Source organism: Platichthys flesus, chromosome 10, assembly GCF_949316205.1.
Source record: "Platichthys flesus chromosome 10, fPlaFle2.1, whole genome shotgun sequence".
Lineage (NCBI taxonomy): Eukaryota > Metazoa > Chordata > Actinopteri > Pleuronectiformes > Pleuronectidae > Platichthys > Platichthys flesus.
Window position 1 is genome coordinate 5,192,854 of NC_084954.1, and position 24,826 is coordinate 5,217,679.

At 47.0% G+C, this 24,826-nt stretch overlaps 1 protein-coding gene across 2 annotated transcripts; it reads right to left on the reverse strand.

Moving 5' to 3' along the window:
• Positions 1–218: 218 nt before the first annotated feature.
• Positions 219–24,732, reverse strand: mideasb (mitotic deacetylase associated SANT domain protein b). 2 transcript variants are annotated; one of them, XM_062396738.1, is made up of 13 exons: positions 24,617–24,732; positions 17,013–18,829; positions 14,704–14,976; positions 13,798–14,137; positions 13,526–13,592; positions 11,370–11,512; positions 10,876–10,979; positions 8,879–8,954; positions 7,564–7,652; positions 6,687–6,830; positions 5,702–5,821; positions 4,166–4,365; positions 219–3,677 (listed from the first exon to the last, which is right to left on the reverse strand). In XM_062396738.1, the coding sequence occupies exons 2-13, from the start codon at positions 18,567–18,569 to the stop codon at positions 3,437–3,439; spliced, it is 3,354 nt and encodes a 1,117-aa protein (XP_062252722.1). In that variant the 5' UTR covers positions 18,570–18,829; positions 24,617–24,732; the 3' UTR covers positions 219–3,436. The 2 variants fall into 2 exon arrangements, with proteins under 2 accessions (XP_062252722.1, XP_062252721.1); XM_062396737.1 differs by lacking the exon at positions 24,617–24,732 and adding an exon at positions 20,915–21,327.
• Positions 24,733–24,826: the final 94 nt, after the last annotated feature.

The following is a 24,826-nucleotide window of genomic DNA, read 5'->3' on the forward strand; positions in this document are numbered from 1 at the left end:
TGTGTTTCACTGACGGAGGTGGAAGAGTTCTAAAGGGTTCTGTGTGGTTCTGAGGGAGTTTGGTGAAGTTTGAAAAGAAACCCACCAGCTGGTTTCACAACAGCGCCACCCACTGGTCTGTGTGGGTCAGTACTACCCAACCTGAATCAACATCTGTGACAAAGTTATCTGTTGTGTTGGATAAGAGAAAAGAAAACAACAACACGGACACGTCCAGAAACCTGCTGAATATTTTAAAACTTTAATAAACAGTGCTTCATGAATCATTACTAAAAACACAGGTGGTAAAAATCAAATCAAAACAAATAAATTACACTAGAAAAAAAAAAAAGCACTTGAGATTCCGTTTTCCCTATAGTGTGAACCCCATATGAAAATAGCATAGAAAGTCTGCAACAAAGATTTTCATCCATATATATATCTTCTAATTTTTTAGCTAAATAAACCTTTGGACGTTGGCCTCATCGTCACTTCTACTTTTTAAACAGCTTGAAATTCTTTTTTACATGACAACCACCCCCCCCCCCCTCCCCTCGCGAGAACCTCGAGCTGAGCCCAAATAAAAAGGAGATATATAAATTAACATTACCAAACGTGAACAGTCTGCAAAACTTGTTTTTCTCATTGACTGGCATACGGATAAACATTTGACCTCGAGCAGTCACACACACATACGCGTACTCTCTCACACACACACACACACACACACAGGCTGTGCATAGACCCAGGTTTAACTTGTGGAGTAACTGGTAATTGGAGCCGTTTCTCCCCCAACTCCCTGCTGTGGTTTGCCCTTTAAAGGAAAATAACCCTTTAACCTATCTGTTGCTGCGGGGACAGAAGCTGGCTCGGGGCCGAGGGGCTTAACGTGGAGATATGTGGGCGAGCGAGAGGAATCAAAACACTGTTTCCATCGTGCGCCTCGGTGGCTGCTATCAGCAACAGGGTGACACAACAACAGGAGACCATAGATACACACTGTGGGTGTGACGTGTGTAAACACTGGGCTGACACTGACTTAGAATCACACACGGGGAAGGTTTGAGGTTGTAGACTCTTTCTCAAACCACCAGCAGGCTTCAGCAGACTTGTATTTATATGATGTTATTATATTTGCACATTTTATTTCATTGTATTATTTAAGTTTCCCCTCAACGTGAACACAAGCAGAGTTGTGTGGCCCTGGAGCGACGGCCGACCCACAAAGTCCAGGTTCTAACAGACTGGAACAAATATTGTTTAAATTCATACACGTCACATGCTTCGCTCAAAAGGGCTTTACTGGGAACATTTCCCTTAAGTGTGGTTTTGAAGAAAAGGATGCTTCTGCCTTTTTATCTCTGTTCTTTGATATTAAATAATTTACTGTCAAAAACGTACTTTGTGCTTCGTGTAAAAACTGAAACGTTATAGATGTTGATGTGAGTCATTAGGAGCAACACAACATTTTAAGTTTCACGTCACGTATTGAATCTCCAATAAAAACCTGTAAACTTTGACCCAAGTGAGATTTGCACAAAAGTAGAATCTGGTTTTAAGCACTAACTATAATAATAACAGTACAGTTTCTGTTAGTGCCTGTTTGTATTGTGTTGAGTATTTTTTTTACAACTATTAACAGTCTGTGTGAAACAGTAGATGTTGATATCTGGGTCAAAATGTCCCGTAGGAACATTCTGACTCTCGGTGACATTTCTGTTACGTCTGGTTTCCGTTGAACAATATCTCTCTCTCTCTCTCTCTCTCTCTCTCTCTTCTGATGTGATGATGAATAAATTACTGACAAAATCGACAGACGTGTCTATAATAACCAAAATCTGTCGCGGTCGAGAGGAAGCGTTGAACACGTCTGTGTAGAAGTGGAAAAATAACTTGAAGATTTGAATTGGGTTTGGTTTTTACGGAAAGTAAATAATTATTATTATTATCAAGAAAAAAAAAAACACAGTCACTTCTTCCTATTTATTTCCAAAACTTGTCTGTTGAATGAGTTTGTGCTGTTGTCGTCTTTCCCGCCACGGTGTGTGCATCTATAGAGACCTGCCGAGTCGATCAGTTACTGTGTTGACAGCGAGGCATCCAACACATAGGGGGGAGGGGGGGGGGGGCTTGACTGGACGCTCTGGTAACTGGGGGTCAACTTGTTTCTATTGCCCCCACAAAAAAAAAAAAAATCCCACAGTTCCAAACAGGCAGCAAGAAGCATTATTTTAGTTTTTCGTTTAAATAAAATAAAATAAAAAAAATGAAGAAAAAGTTATGGACATGTACGGTAAAAAGCGCTCAATTCAATTGCAGCCAAAAACAGAATAATAATAATAATAATAATATTAATAATCATCAACAAGAACATTTCACAAAAAACAACAACAATAACCATGTTTAGCTACACAGGCAGAAAAAGTAACGTTCACCTGCATATTTATATATATATATTTATATAAAAACAACAACAACAACAACAACAGTGTAAAATTGATTGTCATTTCCAGATAAAAGTTATCAAAACATCCAAGGCATCAACCGTGAGGAACAAACGGTGAACTGTAAAAAGTGACGGAGGGGGGGGGGGGGGGGGATTCACAGAACTGATGCCCAGAGGAACGACTCACAGAGGAGGCGGGACCCGATCGGTGAGGAAGCGTCCGGCAGCTCCGAGTGCGGCGGGGGGGGGGGGGGGGGGGGGGGGGGACACAGAGGGGACGGGCTGTCCATGCCGTCTTAGTGCAGAGAAACCGACAGCGAGAGCCTCCTCTGATTGGCCTCCAGCTGTCCAGGTTCAGGAAGTCAAAACTCGATGACAGTTGGGGGGGCAGCTCGAGCAAACGCGCCATGGCTCATCCAAGGGTTTGGAAAAAAGGAGGAGGAGGAGGAGGAGGAGGAGGAGGAGGAGGAGGAGGAGGTGGAGGAGGAGGAGGAGGAGGAGGAGGAGGAGGAGGAGGAGGAGGAGGAGGAGGAGGGACAAGTTTCACGCCGGAAGAACGAAGCGGGGCGAGACTCAAAGTGCTGAGGAGGGCAGTGGCCTGGGAGTGGGCGTGGCCTGGGGGGCAGGACAGTGCCGAGCGGGGGGGGGGGCATGGCTTTGATTTGACTGAGCCCTGTGACCAAGAGAGGTAACTCCTGAAAAGCTTTTCAAGCAGAGTAAAGGGGTGTTGGTGAGAAACACACACACACACACACAGTACACTCTCTCACACACACACACACACACACACAGTACACTCTCTCACACACACACACACACACACACACACACACACACTCTCACTCACTCACACACACACACACTCAGTCACGTGCGCAGGAGGGAAATCTGTCCCTGAATGTGCAGAGCAACGGAAGTCGTCTTGTTCTGCGAACTGTCCACAGGACGGATCCGTCCTCGTCCCGTCCCAGAGAACCAGCCAATCAACAGTCAGAGTGTGTGTCCGTCCTCTCACTGCCAGTCCTCGTCGTCCTCGTCGTCCCGGTCCGACGAGTCGTCGTTGGTGCTGTCCCCCCCGCCCACCTGCCGGGTCCCGTTGTGCTGCCGAGCCGCCAGAGCAGCCGCCGCATCGGCCGCCGCCTTCGCCGCCGCTCGCTCGTCGGCCTCTTTCTGCCGCAGAGCCGCCGCCTTCTTCTCCTGCTCGGCGTGGCTCTTCATGTGGGCGCTGCGGCTCTTCACCTTGAAGAAGATCCTGCAGGAGGAAGACAGAGCAGGTCAGAGGGGTCGGGAGGGAGGGAGGGACACGTTATCACGAAGAGCAGAAGAAAAGATAAAAAACGTAGGTCACATCTTCATCTTTAGTATTTAATGGAGTCTCAGATAAAAAAAAAAAAGGTAAAATATATGTTTCTATTATTTCTGCCGGAGCAACAGTTCAGAACCTGGAGATATTTAGTTTACAGTTGTTAGAGAAGAGAGACTCGGATCATATCGGCTCTACACTTCATACACCATCATGCGTCTGCAGCCGGTGAACATGGACAAACTCTTCTCTTCCACCTGAACCCTGTGATCTCTGACCGATGAGCCTGAGTGGACTTCCTGTATAGAGGTGGTAGATCTAACCCTCATCATGTCATTTCACATCTGGACAGTTCGGTGTTCGGCTGCTTATGGAACTGAAGTAAGAGCCGTCTTCTTCCCTCTCAGTAAACAGAGTCACGGCGTCTCTTCACCAACCTGCCACACTTCTTGCAGGGGAACTCTCCCTCCGGAGCCGGGGGGGCCTTGGTGGGCGCCGCGGGGCTCGTCCGCCGTGCGCTCTCCTCGCTGCGTGGTTTGGAGGCGGGTGCCGGCGGCTGGGGGGGGTGGACGACCCGGGACGGCGGCTTCTCCCTCCCGGCGTCCTCCTGGCCTTTCATGATCAGGACGGTCCCGGGCTGCAGAGCAGAGAAGCAGAGAGGGGCCGTTAACCACAACAACAACAACAGCTCAGGTTTAACACTGAGAGCAATTAGGAGGGAGACAATGAGCCCGGAGCGGCTCTACGATCTGCTCTCATGTCGGGTAGCGTTACAGTGGCATGTGAGCGTGTGCCAGGAAACAAACACATGGACGCAGGGTTTAAGTAAACACAGATAAACGCCTGGAACGCACAACAACAACAACAACAACAACAACAACACGGGGGCACGGAACGGGGAGAAGCAGTGGAAACACAGAGGAGAAGCACTTTTCGCTGAGTCACTGTTTACTGACAGACATAATGGGGAGTTGCACAATCCAGAGAAGCTGACAGAGTTCTCTACTCTCAACCAACCAGCAGGGGGCAGCAAATACAACACACTGTCCAGCAGGACAAGTGGGGCAGAGTTCAAAAGGACAAAAGTGGGAAGAGGACAACTGAGGTTTCTCCCAAGGGTCAAGTCACGCTGGTCCTAAAATAAGTTCCTTTTGTTTTTAATTGTTTACTTTACTTTGGAACGTTTGTTTTGTCCTGCACAGACTTTTTAAAATATGTTTATCTGACAATGGAAGTGTGAGTTTGTCTGCAGACATTATACAAACAACCTCATGTCTCTAATGTCTCTTTTACAATAGCAGCTCATAAGCCAACACTATTGTGTATTTGTACAAATCCATGAGGACATTTGAAGCGTCTGTGAAGTATTTAGTAGAATCGAGTGTGGGTTGTGTTGTATTAAAAATTCACAACACAAAATACCTCCTTTAAAACCTGCACTGACGTCTGCTGAGTGTGTCTGGTGCCTGGTCCGTGGTTTGCAGACTCGCTATTCAGCCTTCATTAAAAAAAAGTGTTTGTGATAGTTTGTTGACGCTTGTGAAACAATGATCTGCTGCCAAGGGAGGAGAACCAGTCAGAAGCCTCTTGCAACATCTTCACTGCACAAACAGACCGGGGAGCAAATAAATAATCTGTGCAGCTCAGAATAACTGTGGTCAGTGAACGTGACATGAGGAGGAGCTGGAGAGACAAACGTGACGTGGTGAGATAAAAGGAAAACATCCAGAATCAGTTCAACTGCTTCAGACGGAGGAGTGCGTGAGAATGTTACGTTAATACACACACACACACACACACACACACCCACACACACACACACACACATGCAATAACAATCACAATCAGAGCTGCAGCTTCTTTCTATTTCCTAACTCGTGCATGAATGAAAGAATATTCCAGAACATTTAGTTTTGGTTCCACTGCATCGTTTCGTTCCATTATCGTTTGGTGACGATTCATTTCTCACTCACTTTCTCGGTGGGCTGCAGCGACTGCGACACTCTGGTGGAGCCCACATCCTGTTTCCTGTCAGCTGACCCTTCCCACTTCCTGCTGTCCTCCTCCCGCTGGGGCTCCAGCCTGTGAGAGACCTGCAGGGAGGAATGAAGTGATAAGACTCTGGGAGAGAAGCTGACGGCAGCTCTGGAGTCGTTATATAAGAAACATCTAGGACTCTGAAGAGAGTTATAGATGTGTTATAGATGTGTTATAGATGGGTTATAGATGGGTTATAGATGGGTTATAGATGGGTTATAGATGTGTTATAGATGTGTTATAGATGTGTTATAGATGGGTTATAGATGGGTTATAGATGTGTTATAGATGGGTTATAGATGGGTTATAGATGGGTTATAGATGGGTTATAGATGGGTTATAGATGGGTTATAGATGGGTTATAGATGGGTTATAGATGGGTTATAGATGTGGGTTATACATGTGACCCTTCACACTGCTGCTGCCTCCGTGAAAATTGGCTTTCAAGTATTTGTGCCTTTTTAATTATATGCAGTGAATGCTGCGAGAGAAGTGGGTCGTTGAAAGGTGTGAGAAAGTTTCAGTCTTGTTACTATATGTGCACGTAGCTGAAAAAGAAACTGTACCTGCCATGTTTCTGTGGTTGAAAGAAATATCTGCATCAGTTCTATTCCCCTAGATACAAAATGGTGAGTGTGTGTGTTTTTTTGATAAATGAAACGACACCGAGCAGTTTCACATCTTCATGAAAACGCAGTTGTTTCACATCTTGTAAGATTCTCTCTGCAATAGAAAGTCGGTGGTTCAATTCCCAGTTCCTCCAGTTCACATGTCTAATGTCCTTGGGCCAGACACTGACCCCCGAGTTGCCCCAGTGTGAGCATGTGCTGTGTGGAGTGGTGCTGAACACTAGAGCAGTGCTACACAATGCAAATGTCTTCACAGTGTCACTGCAGCAGGAGATCATTGTGTGTCACTGACCTTCTGGTCCGTCTCCTCCTCTGTGCTCCTGCTGTCCAGCGGCTCCGCCTCCCCGTACATCAGCGCCCCGCTGCGGCCGATCTTCACGTGTTTCTTGTACGTGTAGTAAAACTCCACACACTGTGCTACTGTCTTCGTGGTCACCTATCAGAAACAAACACACAAACACACAGTGTTACTGGAGTTTTAAGATGCTACAACCACAGTGAGTGGAAAAGCAAGCAAACAGTGAGCAGCAGCAAAATACATGAACTATTTATTTAATCCTGATCAAAGTCCCTTAATTGCAACGGGCGGCAGATTATCAGTTATAATTTAATGTGCAGATTATTTTGTCTCATCTTTGAAATATGTCACATCATCAGTTTACTGAGAGATAAAAGGATCAAATTCTTACATTTGAAAATGTGAAATCATAAAACGTAGAGGCACTTTAATCGCTTATCAAAACAGCATCTCTTCTATTGATCTATTTATCAATTACTTCTCTTACTCTTTACAAAAGATCTAATTACAGTTTCTCAAACGACGAAGGCCTCAAGCGGATTCATGAGTCTAATTTAAAGTCTCTGATTTGGTGGTTCGACAAATTAGAAGACCGTGAAACAAACACTGATTTGATTTGGCCTCGTCCTTGTTCTGTGAAGTGGTTTCCGATAAGTACACGAAATAGTTTTCCTCTGTTGTGGGGAAGCGGTAATTGAGTGTGACACAGCGAATGATTAAATGGGAAGGGAACATTGTTCCAGAGTGACTGTACTTTCCTTCTCCCCTTGCCCCCCCCCCCCCGTTAAACTTGGGCGTTTCAGAGTCTTTAACATGACTCGATCAGTACTTTCTATTTTGCCGACCTTTTGTCTGAAAGCTTCACTCGTACCTGTTTCTGCACCATGAAGAAATCCTTCTTGTACGCGGTGATGCCTTTGTTGAACTGGCGTCTCTCAGCTGCCGTCCAGCTGTCGGATCCTGAGGGAGGAGACGAAGAGGACAGAGGAGGGACAGAAGAGGAGAGAGGAGAGGACAGAGGAGGGACAGAGGAGGAGAGAGGAGAGGACAGAGGAGGGACAGAGGAGGAGAGAGGAGGAGAAGAAGAGGACAGAGGAGGGACAGAGGAGGAGAGAGGAGAGGACAGAGGAGGGACAGAGGAGGAGAAGAAGAGGACAGAGGAGGGACAGAGGAGGGACAAAGGAGGAGAAGAAGAGGACAGAGGAGGGACAGAGGTGGGACAAAGGAGGAGAAGAAGAGGACAGAGGAGGGACAGAGGTGGGACAAAGGAGGAGAAGAAGAGGACAGAGGAGGAGAGAGAAGAGGACAGAGGAGGGACAGAGGAGGAGAGAGATGCAGTGTGTTAGTGACCAGTTTAATAAGTATCCTGCTTTGCTGTGTGTGTGTGTGTGTGTGTGTGTGTGTGTGTGTGTGTGTGTGTGTGGAGACAAGTTCACTCCAACCCCCCCTTAAATCCACACACACACACACACACATTCACTCAAATCACTTCATTAACAATGGTTCTCCTGTCTTCTGCTCTGGATTAACCACATACAGTAAAGCCCCTCCCCGCTCCCCTCCTTGCCTCATCATGCTGACCCTGACAATCCTCCACAGTCTCCCACCACCAACCCCATCACCACCCCCACCACCCACGCCTCACTCTCTCTGCTGCAGCTGCCACAGCTCAGAGGCAGCGGCTTAGATAAATCATCACTGTTTGGTCACATTAAGTCAGAAAGGCTCTCTCTCGGATTACGAACGTGAGGCGCAAATATAAAAACACAAACAGAGTTTAACTCGGGTGGAGCCGGGTGGAGTTTATCAGTTAAGGAGATAAGGATGCAGAGAAATGTTCTGACACTGACAAATTCCAGTGAACTTTCTGTGAGTGGAAAGATACTAGTCTCAAAGTAACGACAACATGATGTAAATGTCGAGCTTTAATTCACAAGTGAAATCATTATCAATGGGTCAGCTGACTACATCGATAAACGTGAAAAATACTGAAAAGGAGCAATAACAATAAACATAATATTTTAAGAAAAACTTGAATTTGGGAGTATTTGCTATTTCTTCAAATATCTAAACAGTTAAATTTCTCTAGGTCAATAAATCGCAACTTGCTTCAGCTGCAAATTAAATCAAATTAGGTTCAAAGGAAACATGTTAAAACCCATTAGTTGTGTTTTCATAAGACTTACCTGAGTAGTGGAAGTCTGACAGACGATGAGACTTCGGGAAAATTGGATTCCTCAGCATCAGGAGCGACAGAGCCGCCTGAAAAATAACAAGAAAACAATATTTCAAATGTGAATTTCAAATGAGGAAAACTTTACACACAGTGATTCCTCTGAGCCTTTCTACATCAGGAGGCCGCTGCTGAACCAGCTGACTGGGGATCTGATTGTGCTTCATGCACCCAGAGATGAAAACACCGAGCCGTGAATCTCGCAGGTCACCGGGGAAGGGAGATAACCATCGCTCTCATTTTCCTGCAAGTATCAAGTTCCCGGGTGCATATGATTATAATGATGATGATGATGATGATGATGATGATGATTCGCCATCTGGCATCACCAAGAAAAAAAGACTTTGAGGTGTTTGATGAAGAAACAGAGTGTGAATGTTGAAAAGGCAGCAGTCAGAGTCGGACCGCTGGAGAGAGTGGGTGCTTTGACAACCCCCCCCCCCCCCCCTCGTGGTTTCCTTGACAACGCTGGACCAGTGCTGGTTGCTAGGGCCTGAAATCTTGCTGCTTTCCAGTGAAGCTAAGAAATACGTGCAGAACCCGACCACAGGCATGAAAACCAAAGTACAGTTGCAACAACAACAAGCTGCTGCACCGTGCTGGGGAGTTCACCTGGAATCCAGAGAGTAGAAAACATTTCCCTCATCAAGTTAGTGACATAAACCATAATAAAACTATACTGGTATCGTTAACCATACCAGCCTATAAACCCACAACAAGTCTATAAATGGATATATGTCAATATGTGCTTATTAATAATGCACAAGTGCAGTAAACATCCTTGTGCAGCACTTTACTCTAGTAAGTGTCTCACAGATAACATTTCAGTCTGTAGTGAAAGGTGCATTTTGTATTCTCTGAAGTTGTATATCAATTATTTGCTTTTATTTCTCTGTTGTATACTTTCAATTGCTCTCTTGTCTTCATCATTTTATTTATCTGCTGCTGTAACAAGTGAATTTAAAAAAAATCTCTCATCTCATAACAAGGTGGCAAAAAACCTGGGATGACAAATTCAATCCTTCCAGAGTAGAAAGATATTTAAAGTTAAATTCAACAGAGAACAAAGAGAAGCAGCTAGTCCTCACAGATAAGGAGCTTTAACTTCAGAATTTAGAGCTTTTTAGAACTACAGATCAACTTCAAAAGGATTTCCTGACAGCGAGTGAACCTGCCTGCCTCCCTCTGCTCTCCTGCAGCCTGTGCAGCTCCTCTGCTCCACACGCTGCAACATCTCTCTGCCTCCGGCTACATATCCAAACCGTCTCAGCGTCCCAGTCATCTCAGGCCGCCGCAGAGTTTCAGGGCAGAGCAGAGTGAAATCCTACACATCAGTCACCGCTGTTCACTAATCACTCAGAGCTCAGATAAGGTAACCGGAGAGGCAGCGGGTTCAGGCAGGAAGTCAGAGGCATGTGCACTGCATCAGCCTGATCACATTCAACTGTGCATTTACATCCAGCCGGTCAGTCATCGTTCCATCTCCTCTGCCACTTGTCGTATTTTCTAACATTTTCACTTGCATGTTTTTTCCTGTGAGAAACATGAAGCAACGCCTTGTCACATTTTGTTGTTATTCTCTCAGGTTTCACCGACTGGTTTGTACCGCCTGTACAAACCAGCTTTTGCAAACACACACAAACACTTGTGCAGAAAGCAAAGGAGAACCCGGCTACACAGCAGCAGTGTGCTTCTGTCCAGGTGCAAAGCAAAGTCATTGAACTCTATGAACTTTCACTTACATAACAAATTCAATCATGAGTGAACTGTGCATTAGGCCTCACAGAAAACAAACACAATATAAAGTACTATAAACTATCTATTTAAATGACTTGAACTGAGCAGTGTCTGCTGACTGCAGCGCACAAGCACCCGTTCATTTTTCTTTTTAATAACGCAACTCCCTGCCCCCCCCCGGCCACTCAATGAGGATTGTTCTGTCACACTCACCATTATGTCGCCTTTGCACTCGTACAGACAATGGTGAGCCAGCTCCTGGTTGGTGCCTCCTCCACACAGAACACTGGAGCAGGCCAGGTGCATGAGATCTTCCACTGAAAGAGACAGAGATCCATGTTGACCTTGGTTATTGTGTTGCATACAATGGCGACATGTTTGTAAGGTAGAGATTAAAATGATATGTAACGGTATAAATGTGTAGTTTTTATGTTAATTGCGGACTGTGCATCAGCTCGATCACAAACTGTTGAAAACACCATCTCTGATGTGACAACAGAGATACTTCTGTCTTTTGAAAACAAGGAAACGATCGACTTGTGTCTCAAACTCAGTTAAAACTGACACCTTTTTTTAACTACTATCACGTGATATTAAAACCAATAGAGTAAATAAATTTGAAACTGCGCAACCAAACGAACCCCCCCCCCCCCCTGTATCCGGTGATGTAACGCCTGTGAAACACCGTGTCAGGTACTTACTCTTACCTTTCTGATGGAAGTCAGGTTTTTCCTGCAGCTCGTTCAACGGAGACCAGACCAGATCGGCTCGATGGGGATCGAGCTCAACACCTGACCGCTGCCTCAGCTCCGGCACCTCCGCCTGGTACCGCGACCCAATGTTGATCCGTCTGGAAACAGGACATCAGTGTGAGCGACAGAGCTGGACACGACTCAATTTGGATTTGATCAAAAAAAAGACACTGTGTATAAGTATCAAGTAAAGCTCTTGATTTAATTCCCGAGATCATGTTCTGGTTTCTGAGCTTCTCTTTCTGCCATGATCTTTAAATAGTCCCGGGGAGATTGTGGAGGCTTCTCTGGCAATTCTTGCACGATTTTAAAATTCAAGCTCGTTACACAGCTCACTTCAGCTCTCGGCACGATGGATAAAATGTAAATGCCTCAGATAGATTCGAACCAAGTGAGCTTCTCAAATCCAATAAAAGTAAAAAGCATCCTAGAAAGAAAGAATCAAAGACATGTCTCGAGGGGCTGAAACCAGATATCACCGGGATGTAGTTGTGAAAATACCTTTCGAGCACGTCTTGTCCCTCCCCTGCACTTCCAGTGGGCCTGCAGTGTTTCCAGCTGAGCGAGTGTGTGTGTGTGTGTGTGTGTGTGCACTGGCAGCCTCCCCGAGGGAAGACAGGCTATTTAGAGCTGGACCTGTGATGCCTCCCGTTTGTTTGGGAGTACACCAGAACCAGCTGAAGCCATGATTAATGGGAAACCTCAGCGGCTCGTCCCCGGCTGACCGCTGAGCAGCTGGCACCGCTCAGGAAGCAGCTTGCACAACAAACCCCCATAAACTGTGCACCTTAAAAAAAAATACACATATCCATGTCCTTAAAACTGCCCTTTTCTCTGCTGCATTCATAAACATCCAAGCTATGGATGGGTTGTGTTTATGTTTGTGAAGACTGTGCCACTTAATGTCTTTATTTGCTTTGGGTTGTTTACATTACTTTGTTGTAGACTTCTCTGCATTGAGTTTCTGCCACATGATGTAATGATGTATTCAGACTACATATCTGTACGCTGGCTGTTATTGTCAGTGGTGGAATAAGGGATTCAGCAGAAACCATGCACTCAATGCAATCGATTGTAAAGGTTTGCTCTGCCTCCAAGTTATCTACCAGTTCCATAAATCTCTGTCTGTATGTGGAATGAGAATTTAAAGAACTGCTCGTCTCACTGACACATGATATGTTCAATATTAATACATTTTGCTTAGTCATAAACGGCCATGACAACTGATTCTCTAGTTCTGCAGCTGATATTTAGTCACCGCTGATCAATCACTGCAGGTCAGTTATAGTTTCAGAAAGAAAGCTACAACCAGCATCACCACAGGCCAAACCAACAGCCCAATGCCAGCAGGCAGGTTTACAACGGGCACTGCACCAGCTCATAATAAAATAAAAACGATTTTAGAATATTTTGAGGGTCATTGGTGTTAAAAAAAAAAGGCGGGCCCATGCATGTAGACTAACAGCAGTTTTAAGCTACAGAAAGTTCCACCCAGATTTCAGTCGATTAACACAATGTCAATATTTTGGGCTACACCCAAAACTCTTCTGTAGTTCTGCCCCAGTGAAGCTCAACTCGTGTTTTGCTGTAGCATCAAACCGTGGGCGTCCTCAATCTAAAGTCCTGGATGTTCAACGTCAACAAAACCAAATGTTTAAGATACGTGTCCATTCTAATCAGCGTCCATCTGTGTTTCAAGAAGCTCTAAGGCTCTCCACCTGACAGGCAGTATGGCGTTGTTATGACAGGATGCATTTTGCAGAGAGACATTAGGCAGCTTCGTCAGATCGGGGGGGTGGATGCTGCCACTAAATCTGGCCGTGGATGACAGGGCAGAAGATTCCAGTGGTAACGGTGAAGGAGAAGGGACCACTTTAAAGGATGGGTTTAGAATTTCAAGATGTCTGCGCTCTCTTTCAAGACATTTCATGAGTCAGCCCGGTGTTTGGGTTTGAATAATTGATCGCAGGGCTACTACTCCCGCTACGATAATGCTGCCTGCAGCTGGAGTGGCCATATCATTTCTCTGAAAATGACAAACAACCCCCGGAACCCAGCGGAAGATGAGGATTTTTGTTTTTTAAGGAAGTGAAGAGGAGAAAAATACTCACGGCTCGATGCTGACTGGAGTGGCCTCGCACATCGCAGACAGAACCGGGGGTGTGATGTCGCAGCTGTCTGCAAGAGGCAGCAGCAAAACATCCGCTCAGTGACATTATCAAAAAAGGGTTTCTTCATAATCACAGGAATACATCGCAAAAGTTATTTCAGCAACTGTCATAGTTCATTCAACAGATGTTTGTTGCTTGATGTTTGAATTTTCATAGTCAAGGTGTCACGTGGATAATTCAGGGAAGTTGTAGAACTTTGTTTCTCTACTTACTGGAACGTAACAGGCTGCGTGTGGCCGACTTGGGCGTGACAGGCGGAGGCAGGCCCTGGCTGCCGGCTGCAGCCGAGGACAGGAAGGTGGAGAAGTAGAGGCCCGAGCCCTCGCGGACGGGGCTGAGGATCGGCGGAGGTGTGTAAGGGGGCATGGTGAGGGGGTTGTCGGCCAGACGCACAGGCGAGCGCAGGTGGCTCTGGTACGGTGTGATGCTGCAGTAGGGGGTCGGTGCAATGAATAAGCCCGGTTTGGGCGGGGGGATGAAGAGGGGCTCGGGCCGGGGACGCCGTTTGGACTTTTTGCCGTCGTCCTCTTTCTCCCCCTCTGTGCCGCCATTCTGCAGGGAGAAGATAATCATGGGTGAATTTACCACAGTGGTCTTTGTGTGCACAGTTATTTTTAAAACACAAACACACAAACACACCATCAACAACAGTTGGCTCGGCCCATCAGAGAAAGAGAGCAAGAGGAAGCAAGTAAACCCGGCTCTCATCTGTACCGTACATAATGTACAGTATTGCAATGCTAAATCCTGACAATCTGCCTGATCTGGGACAGGGCCAACAGTTCACCAAAGCCCCCCCCCCCCCCGCACCACCACCAACTGAAAGACGGAGAGCCAGAAATGTGTGGAGGAGTGAAATGGGGGCAGGGGAGACATGGAGCACCGTGGGGGGAAGGGGCAGAGTGTTGGTGGGGTGATGGGGCATAAATGCAAGGATTTGATTGCTCGAGTTCAGACAGGAAGGAAGGAGAGTGAAGAGGACAGAGGAGCAGCAGACTATAACCCTCAATTATCTGTTCTTTCGTAAATAAGGTCTGTCAAAAACAATTATATTCCAAATCCTGCTGGCACAGCTAAAAATCTAAATAAACAGCGACCAGGGAGAAATGTGCACCGACCTGCTCTGAGCTCTCTGACAAGGAGTTCCTGAGCGAGCGTCTCCTCGTGACAATGACCGAGGGTTGGTGGTCTGCACGGCCGAGGTCCTGGGGGTGGGAAGGCCTGGGGGGCCAGCCCGAAGCCAGGGCCGCTTCATCTCTGTCAGGGGACGAGGGCTCCTGCCGCCGCACCGGAACCGACACGGGGATGACGAGCGGCAGGAGGTTGTCGTCTCGCTGCCGCTTGGCGTGCAGGCCCTCTGAGGCGGGGGGACTCCACGGCCGGTGGGGGTCCTACATGGAGGGAGAAAGATGTTTGAAATGGATTTAAAATAAGAACAAATTCATTAAAAGAACCCTGCAAGTGAAGGAATTGGTGAATTTAATCTGAAACATTAAATCCATGCAGTGTAATTGTTTTGTTTTTTTTGCGACTTTAAAGCTAGATTAAAAGTCATAAAACCCTAAGGTTCCAGATTTATTTTCCTAGGCTTATAGAATGTGTAATTATCTGATGTTCAATTGACAAAATAATTAAGCCAGACAGTAACACTTTTTTTTGTTTCTTTCATAAAAGATATATATTACGGAAGCAGCCCTGAACTAAGGAACAATATTGCATCCTTCCAGCTCCTAAAGGGGACGGGTGACTCATCAAACTCGGCTATTGTCACAGTCAAAGACTGAACTGAAACAAAAATCGAAGTCTGCTTCATCCTGTTGTTCCTCAATGTGACACCACTCGAAACTGCAGCTCGCACAAAGTTCTTCCTCAGCTTTTTAGGTCACACAAATTCAAATTCAACAACTATTCAAATCTCAAAACTTGTGTTGATGATTCAGAGCACACAGCAACATGTGTAGAGGTTGTAATTCCCCAACAACTTGAAGTCAAAGCAGGAAAATATGGTTCAATAACTCAATAAATCAATTTGGGTGGAGGTTAATTCATCTGGGGCAAGAGGCCACATTTAAGTCAATAGAATAATTTGGAAACGCACCAAATTCTTAATGCGTTAAGAAAATTAGGTCAATACTCAAAGTTGGGGTGTTGACAAATAAGTCAATATGTCATCAAACGCCTGAGATGAACCCCGACAGAATCCATACACAGAAAATGAACTGCAGTAAAAAGTTTTGAAACACATCTTGAAACGCCCTCATGCCTGTGACTGCACTGCTCGGTGCAGCTCGGACGTTACAGAGAAACCGTTTCAGAGATGACGCTTCACATTTCTTTCTTTTAGAAACCACAACGGGTGGGCACGAAACAACAACGATCAACTCCGGAGCAGCTTCAAAGTGCAACCACCACATCAGAGCCCAGCAGAAGACAGATGCATTCTGCCGCTGCACATCTACACGGGGCAGGGAGCCATGCAGCAGCGGGGCTGTGCTGGATCTGGGCTCATTATTACTGGTGGAAAACTCCGGCCCCCTGCACCAGTGTGGTGGAAGACAGATATTCTGCTGATCACTGCACGCAGGGGCAACCCCGCACCCCTCCCTGTATAGAGAGCGAGAGAGGAGGGAGGGGGGGGCAGACAAGGCCAGGCTGGTGTTTCTCTCCTTTGATGGGATGGGGGAGGTGTGCAGGCATGTAACCAAACACACTGTCTGTATGATCAGCTACCCATGAGGCAAATCCAGGGCGCTGAACTGCAGACACACTGACTCAGTGCTGTTTGGAAACAGGACTTGTTGCACAATCGAGACCTTCAGCAGATCAACACATGAGTGCGTGACGCCACGAGGCAGAGTCGGGCATAATTTATTAAGTGGTTGGTTTTTTGAGGGCGGAAACTCGGCATATGAAGCAGTTTATAAAGTATACATTCACCCTGGGACAACATTCCCCATGTAAAGACTTCTTCAGCCACACTTTCCCCCGCAAGGCCGGGGCTGAGCAGCTCAGTTTTCCGTGGCGCACACTTCATTGGGCGTTGATTACACTCGCCATCTCTTCCAGCAACACGTTAATCACTAACAACACAAGTTTTGGCAGAATTTTCTTGGCAGCTGCGTTAGGGTGTTTGTTTCAGCTCCCGCTCTTGTTCGGGGAGCTTCAGTCCCAATGCAATTATACCCTCAGATAACACTAGAGACATAGATTTCTAGCTCTCGCCGAGATGTTCTCAATTAAGGCCTCCAGCAAGAGCGACACGTTTCGATAAAAATGCCCTTGTAGTGATTGAGACTAAGATCATTAGTCCTTTTTCTATTTAAGGTGGTTTGTATGGCTGTTTAGCTTTAGGAGGAAATAACCGAGTACAGTTATACAAGCGATAAAAGGGAAAATGGCTGACATTTTATAAAAAATGAGCCTTTACCTTGAGAACATGTGGTGGCAGAGACTCCATTTCTGAGGCCTTCTGAGCGAGAGTCTCCAGGTTGACCTCCTGGGACACCCTACGTTTCCTGCGTGTGCTCTGGATGACGCCCGTCGGGGCGGCCTGGACTTCACGGGCCCCGTTCTGAGAGACCTGCTGCCCCGTGGCCGCCTGATCCGCAGAGGCCGAGAGAAAAGGGTTGTCGGACGGCGCTCCTCCTTCCTTCGAGAGCCGCCGCGACCTACGAAGCTGCGTTTGGGATTGAGTCTGTGTCTGGGGCTGCGACTGGGGCACGGAGGGGAGAGGGGGCTGCAGGGGGTCGGGCGACTGCTGGGGTTCAGGGGTGATGTCCTGGATGGCCGGTTCCTGGATCTTTGGGGGAGCGGGAGCAGAGGACTCATGGGAGTGTACCACCACAGGCTGGGGATGGGGAGGCGGGTGTGCATTTCGAGCAGCAGAATAATAGTCAAGCACATGAGGGTTTTGTTGTTGCAACTGCTGATGTTGCATTTGCTGCTGAATATGCAGCTGCTGTTGCTGTTGTTGCATTTGCTGCTGCTGTTGATGTTGATGTTGCTGCATCTTTTGTTGCTGCTGCTCGTGCTGTATTTGCTGCTGCTGTAGATGTTGCTGCACATGCTGTTGATGCTGAATGATTTGTTGCTGCTGCATTTGATGTTGGTGCTGCTGCTGCTGAATCTGTTGCTGGATGATGTGATGCTGCTGGCGCTGTATCTGCTCTTGCTTCTGCAGCTGCTGTAGCTGGTGTGGGGGCTTAGCCTGCGTTGAGTAGTTAGGTGGGTTGGGTAGGGTTGTCCTGTTGCCCTGAAAGGACTGGTAGTAGGCTGGCAGGTGCTGCTTGGGCTGACCAAAGGCCAACTGGAAGGGCTGCAAAACTGAGCTTCCTCCTTGGAGGGACTGTGTGGGGTTCAGTGCCCCGGGTTTTAAGGATTCCTGAAAGGCCTGGGACTGCTGCTGCTGCTGCTGCTCCCATTCCATGCCCTGAGCCTTGACTGCATCCCTGTAGGCATCCGGGGCCCCTAGAGGCTGCTTGTCTGGAGCTCTGTTAGCGGGCTGTTGATGCGGCTGCATGCCCGAGGTCTCGTGCATCGACTTTGCGAACGCATTCTGAGTCCTTGAGTCTGTTACGTTAACTCCTCCCATGTAATTTGAAAAGTTTTGACCCCAGTTACTTAAGGGGTTCCAGGAGGCGGCTCTCTGCTGCTGGGACAGTGACGGCTGCTGCTGATTGGGCTCCTGGTGGGCCCACTTCATCGGAACAGTCTGCTGATAGTGACCCCTGCTCTGGTCACCTTTGTCTGGGCTGAAGATGACGGAGTTGAGGAACATGTGAGGGCCCTCTGGATTGGAGGTCACGGTACTGGCGGCCTCGCTCTGTCCAGGGTCTGAGGCAGTGGCCCCTGGGACGTAGTAGGACCCTTCAGGGTGCTGAGACGTCTCCTTCATTGCTACGCTTTGTTCGTTGAAAAATGTGATGCGTTTTCCCGTCCTCTTGGCGCTGGGTTTCTGCTGGGCAGGTACACTCATGACGGGCATGAAGAAGCCGAGCAAGACAACTACTATCGTTCCACCGAGTGTCACTTGAATATATCCAGAGAATCAAAAAAACTCAATAGGTAGCCAAAGTAAATTAGAGCTGTAAAACTATGTTGACATCAGTGTGAGCAGAGGCCAGGTCAGCCAACATAATCTTCTCCTCCCCGCTGAAGTTTCTTTGTGACCCATCCAGAGGACGTCGGCCTGGGGCGAGTAGATCTGAGGAGGTCTGCGAGTTTCTCTCATTCACGGGCAACACCCTGTGTGGAGAAAATGGCAGAGGTCAAGCATTCAGCCATCAGACTAAAGGGGGTAACCACAGGGGGCTCTCATTGTCCTCCCTGCTGCAGCCATGTAAAAACCTGCTGTCTGCTTTTTCAACAATAGTCCTGCACTGAAAAGGTATCAAGTGTGAGAATAGAGGGGAGGGGCACGTCTAAGCGGTGTCATTCACTAAGCTCACATGACACGGGGGGATAAGGTCCTGCACGCCGGCCAACGCGTACAGCTACCCTCCTTTAGGGAAGGGAGTTCATGAAGGTAGATAAGTCAATAGCTCCCGGGGATGTCACTTGAGGATGGAGCTGCACCAGGTTTAATGTCGGGGCCATGAAATCTGTCCTGAGAACATGTTTCTCGTCGAGCCTCACTTTCCAACTTTAACTGACGGAGAGTAATCCCTCGTTCCCGCCACACAAACTCAAACAGACTTGATAGAAACCTTTTTTTTCTTCTATTTAACAACTACATGACTCATGAGCGAGGAGAAAGGGAAATCGTGCCCTTTGAACCGTGGCTGCACACACCGAGAAGGAAGGGCAACTGAGAGTGAGCAAGCGTGAGTCATGCTGAAAGGATCTATGCAAGGGGGGGGGGAAGTTAAAATGGCCTTAAAGGCTTCAATGAGCTCGTATTTAGAACCTGACAATTGCCATGGTAACCCCCTTGTGATTATGAAAAATGATGATTTAACAGGGACAGGTGTTGCAGCAGATTTGGACTCGGCGCCGCGTGCCAAAGTCAAAGACGCACACAGATTGCCACGGTTTCTGTTGTAAACCCTTGGTCCATCTGCGGGGAGGAGAAAACCTCACCACTCTTTTTGCAGCCATCAACAACCTGAACAGAGACTTAGTTTTTCCCTTCAAGATTCACATGAAAGGATGAAAGGGGTTTCTCCAGATGATTGCATGAATTAATCTACAGCTCAGACAACCTGGAAAGTGACTGACAACTGTCACCCTTCGCGCTGGTGGCCTAGTAAAACACAAGCTTCTTAAAATAGACGGCTGCAGCTGTTCAGATCGTGCAGGGGCTCAGGGGGAAGCACAGACTGAGGGGGGGGGGGGGAGAATGGGCCCCATGCATGCGAGGCTGGAGCTGTGTGTGTTTGTGTGCATCAGCAGCGCCATGTGACGTTGCACATGCATTGAGCTGCGTTGCCAGATCGCAGCGAAGACACCCTCTGTGGAAACGGTGCACGAGGGGAAAACACTTTTTCTTGCACCACTTCGGAGCAGCAAAAACAACAACACAAAAAACACACACAAACACTGGTGTGCTCATTACAGGGGCGACCAGGATGTGCGAGGGATCATCGTGACGCATCACTAGTGCAACCTTACACAAGCCCGGGCTTTGGAGCTGTAATCACACTGACACGTTCGATTGTCTTAAAAATAAACGTCGAGCGCCATTAGCCGCACTAATCCGTCGCCGAATCCTAATTTATAAAAACAGTGTGTGTGTGTGTGTGTCTGTGTGTGAGGCTCGAGCAGCAGCCTGACGTGCATGCGGCCTGGCTGCACGATGAACAGACGAGAAGGAGAAGAAGGAGACAACATGCCCGATGAGGAGGACTCTTCCCGGACCCCCCTCCTCCTCCTCCTCCTCCACATCACTTTCCGTGGAGCAGCCAGCTCAGCGCTATTTACGAGACAGCCTTTGTTGCAGGGGACAGGATTACCCGGTCACTAATGCCCTGTCCCCGTGCAGCGAGCCCGGCGGTGCACGATGCATGGCGCAAGTGTGGCGGCTGCATGGGGCTCGTAAACAAAACAACCGCGGATCGATTCCCGCTTGTAAACACGATTTAAACAACACGTCACATGCCCGGGGACGAGACTCGAGCCCCCCGCGCGGAAGCTCCGGGTCGTCGCCCGGTTGCGTCTCTGCGGGGTAAACAAAACTTTTCTTTTTGTGGGGTCAGTGTCAGCTGCGGCCAGTGGAGCGTGCACACCCCGCGGAGCACGAGCACAACACCGCCGCCAGGCAGGCAGGCAGGCAGGCAGACAGGCAGGGCATCGCCACCGCGGCTCCAGCCCCTCCGTGTCCCCCGTACTTACCGTCATGGAAGCAGCTCAGAGCCCCGCAGGATCGCACCCTCCTCCGCCGCGGCCAGCAGCTGCTGCACAGGCCCGCACAACACCGAGCGACCCGCGACGATGACTGCATGCATCACATCCCCAAGGTTGACTCATGCTGTGCCGCTGACCTCACTCATCGCTGCTGGGTTACTTTTTCTTCCCCCCCCTCTCCACCTCCTCCTGGAAGTCCTCAAAAAAAAGGGGGTCGACGTAAACAGGAGCCGCGGCGCTAGTGTGCACGAGCGCGGACGCAATGCCGCCAGTGTCCGCTGCGCATTATTGCACGAGGGTTGCACGATAATAAAAAAAAAGCAACACAACAAAAAAAACACACGCACTCTCACTGGGCGATGCGGCCTTATCGACGTGTGACTCGGTCAGTGTCTCTGCTTGTCTTGTGACGCCCCCCCCCACCACTCCTCCTCCTCTCTCTCTTTCCCCCCCACCAAACCCACTTCCACAAGCCACAGGCTCGCAGGCCACACCCACTTCCATGTCCATATAAGGTCTTCCTATGACACGCAACGCGCTGTAATTTACGGAGCAAAGTCCCCGTCAGTCCATGCGGGAAATTCCTGCACACATGGGAGGACCGCGGGGATGCGGGGGGAATGAAGGGGGGGGGGGTTTCAACATTCACTTTGCTTTCACCTTAACATCTGGGTTTTTTTAATTATGAAATTCGTTTTCAGTTTCAATTTCACGTGATCCACAAACTGTGTCAAATTCGTGGAGAAGTTTAAAAATATATTTTTGTTTATGTCAGAGTTTATTTTTGTTTAGTTGTATTTTTTATTTGTGCAATTTCAATATCTTTCAATTTGCCTTCTGTCCATGTGCATTCCTGTTTACAGTGTCTATATCCTGTTTACAGTGTCTATATCCTGTTTACATTGTATAATTCATCACTATCTTTATATCTCCTCATGTTTGAATTGCTCTTTAATTGGACTTTTCTCTATCCTTGGAATCCCCTGCACTGTAACAGTGTGTTTCCCCATTGTGGGACATGTTGCTACAGAGATAAATCTTATCTTAACTAATCTTATCTTGTGAATTCATTGTTTCCTAATAACAGTCTATAACTGTAAATACAAGTTTATTACACACCGACAGATCCTGATTTCAGATAAGATAATATCCTTTATTTCCGCTGTTGGGGAATTTCCAATATTACAGCAGCGTGATTCCAAAATAGGCATCAGTAAGTAATAATGAGAGACATGCAAAACTTAAGGTGAAAGGAATATAAAAGATATAGACAAATGTGAAGGGAATAAAACCAATATATACAGAGTCAAGATGTGCAGTGTGAGAATATGTGCAGTGAAGAGATTGCACATGAACAGACAGAATGAGTATTGCTAAGCTTAGGGAGTTAAAACTCAAATATTTACTTGTTCCTTCCAACCAGCAGCCAATGTTCATACATTTATACTGAGACGGACCAATGGAGAAAGGGAGGAGCCTCTCCAATCCTCACCGTTTACCCAAGTGTGTCCTTAAATTTCAACACTACTTTACTTAAAATGATAGACAACAAAGTAAAGACACAAATCCTCACATCGAGCAACAGATTACTAGATTATCAAATAAAATTATTTAGATAATACTAGAATATTGTTGAATCACAGTTAGAAGGACAGAGTGTCAGTCATGATATTTCCAAAGAGAATAATCCCAGTGTTAAACTGGCCAAATTTGACAAGACACAAAAAAAGATGGCTGTGACCAGTTCATTGTTCAATTTGTGACATAACTGAAGGTCCTGCAGTCGACTTGTTAGAGAAGAAACCAGATATGTCTTGTGTTGAGTCTACCTTCTCTTAAATTTCCTTGTTTAAGTCTATTTGCATGTGTTTTCTTAAGCTACTGTGAAAAAAGTTCAGCGAGCTTCTGTTGTTGACGACAAGCCACATGTGATACTGCTATAATCAGTCTAAGTGTTGAGTTTCAGTTTGTACCCGTGTTCACATGAGTTTCACTCAGGATGATATGAAAGTGCGTGAATACCTAACCAGGCCAGGATATCGCAAACTGATCTGTGGCCTGCCCGTTTAAAAATAATGTGAAACGGATAAAACAATCACATACATTTCAAAAAGACCTTGATGTGGCAAACAATCATCTGTTTAAATTACATGATTAGTACAAAAATTCATCAAAATTAATAATGCTGAAACAATCAGTTAACTTCCGCCCCACATATATTCAGCAGTGTCTGCTCATAGAAACGCTCATCTCTGGACTGCTGAGGTGGACAAGCCACAAAAGGTGCATGTAGTGAAATCAATGATGGCTGCATTCCTTTTAGCTGCCCTGTGCATGCTGACTCAGGCTAATGCTAGGCCTCAATTATCCTCCCTTGGGGCTGTGCACACAGGCACCATGGACACGCACTTGTTCTTATTATACACTTTCTAGGCTGCTTTAAATCCACCTGACGACACAAACACAACAGAGGGTTGTTATCTGTTATTTAACGACAGCTGCCCATGACTCAGGATATGTCAATCCGGGACATTTTGGCTTCAGTTTTGAACAGTGGGAGCAGAAACACACTGTCCTTTAACGCCTCGTTAAAACACGTATGTTTATCTGACTGTTACAAGTCAAATGAGACGAATACGTTAGGAAAACCAGAAAATATCATGTGTCAGTGGACGTGACCAAGCATGTGCCAGTCAGACTGTACACAGCTGTAGCCTCTCTGCTGGGCTCACTCTCCTTTCTGGCCCTTAAAATAACGTGCAAAGCCTGAACACATTCACGCAGTTGACAAGAAGCCGAGTCAGGCTGACATGGCTGCCTCCGATGACACTGTCACTGTGCTGGGAATCAGGGTTTTGAGTGTGTATGTGTGTGTGTGTGTGTGTGTACTCATCTTTGCCAGCATACACACTGACCTACCTTGTCAGGACCAATAGACTCCATGGGGAACAAAGAAAGCTCCTAATGAGGTAAAATGCAATTTCTGTGGTCCTGGTTAATGTTAGGGTCGGTAGTAATAGTAGTTATAGTAGTGAGTAAGAAGTAGCTATGGTTAAGGTTAGAGTAAATCTCCAGGAAATCAATATAATGTACTCTGAAGTCCTGGTTACGACTGTATGTGTTTATATAATAGTGTTTTCAAAGAAGGCACCTTTGTCAATTAGTTGAACTAACATTTACTAATTAATAGGCACTTATTTTGACAGCAAATTCATAATTTATGTACATTCTACAGCCACAAAAATGCCACACATTTGATTTGATGCTGTTGTTTTCCAACATGGGAGGATTCACTGATATACTGATAACAATATTTCAATTGTGAATATCTAGGGGGGTTTGGACTAGTCAGACGTGAGCAATGTGAACACAAGTTCTCTGACAACTTAGTCCCAATTTATAGAGATTCATGTAGAATGATAACAATCTCTACTTGCAGCCAACTCACACTGACTTGAATGTGTACACGCACATGCACACGCACACACAGACTCCAGAGCACAGCAGGAGGAGATATACTTAACTTCACTGAGGGAGGGGGGGAAGAAGTGTCACAATCTTATTACCACACAGACATGCAGCTGATCACGATGCACTAAAGCCACAAATCCTCCAGGTTAACACAACACAACACCCCCACCCCCCCTGCACGAGTTTGCATGCATAAAAAACAAAGATGTGAGTACTCACAGTGAACTCTGCTCCTCCATGACCCACACGGGCCTTCTTCATCTCCTCCTGCGGGGGAGTCTCGACCAGCTTCACTCTCCTCATGAGGCCTCGTAAACTTTCCTTTTATTTCCCAGATTCCTCCACAAGGCGGAACTTTTCTGCTAGTAACCACCAGCGCTGCAGCCCGCGTGTGTCCTCTTTGATTCCGAGTGCATTCCCGGTTGCAGA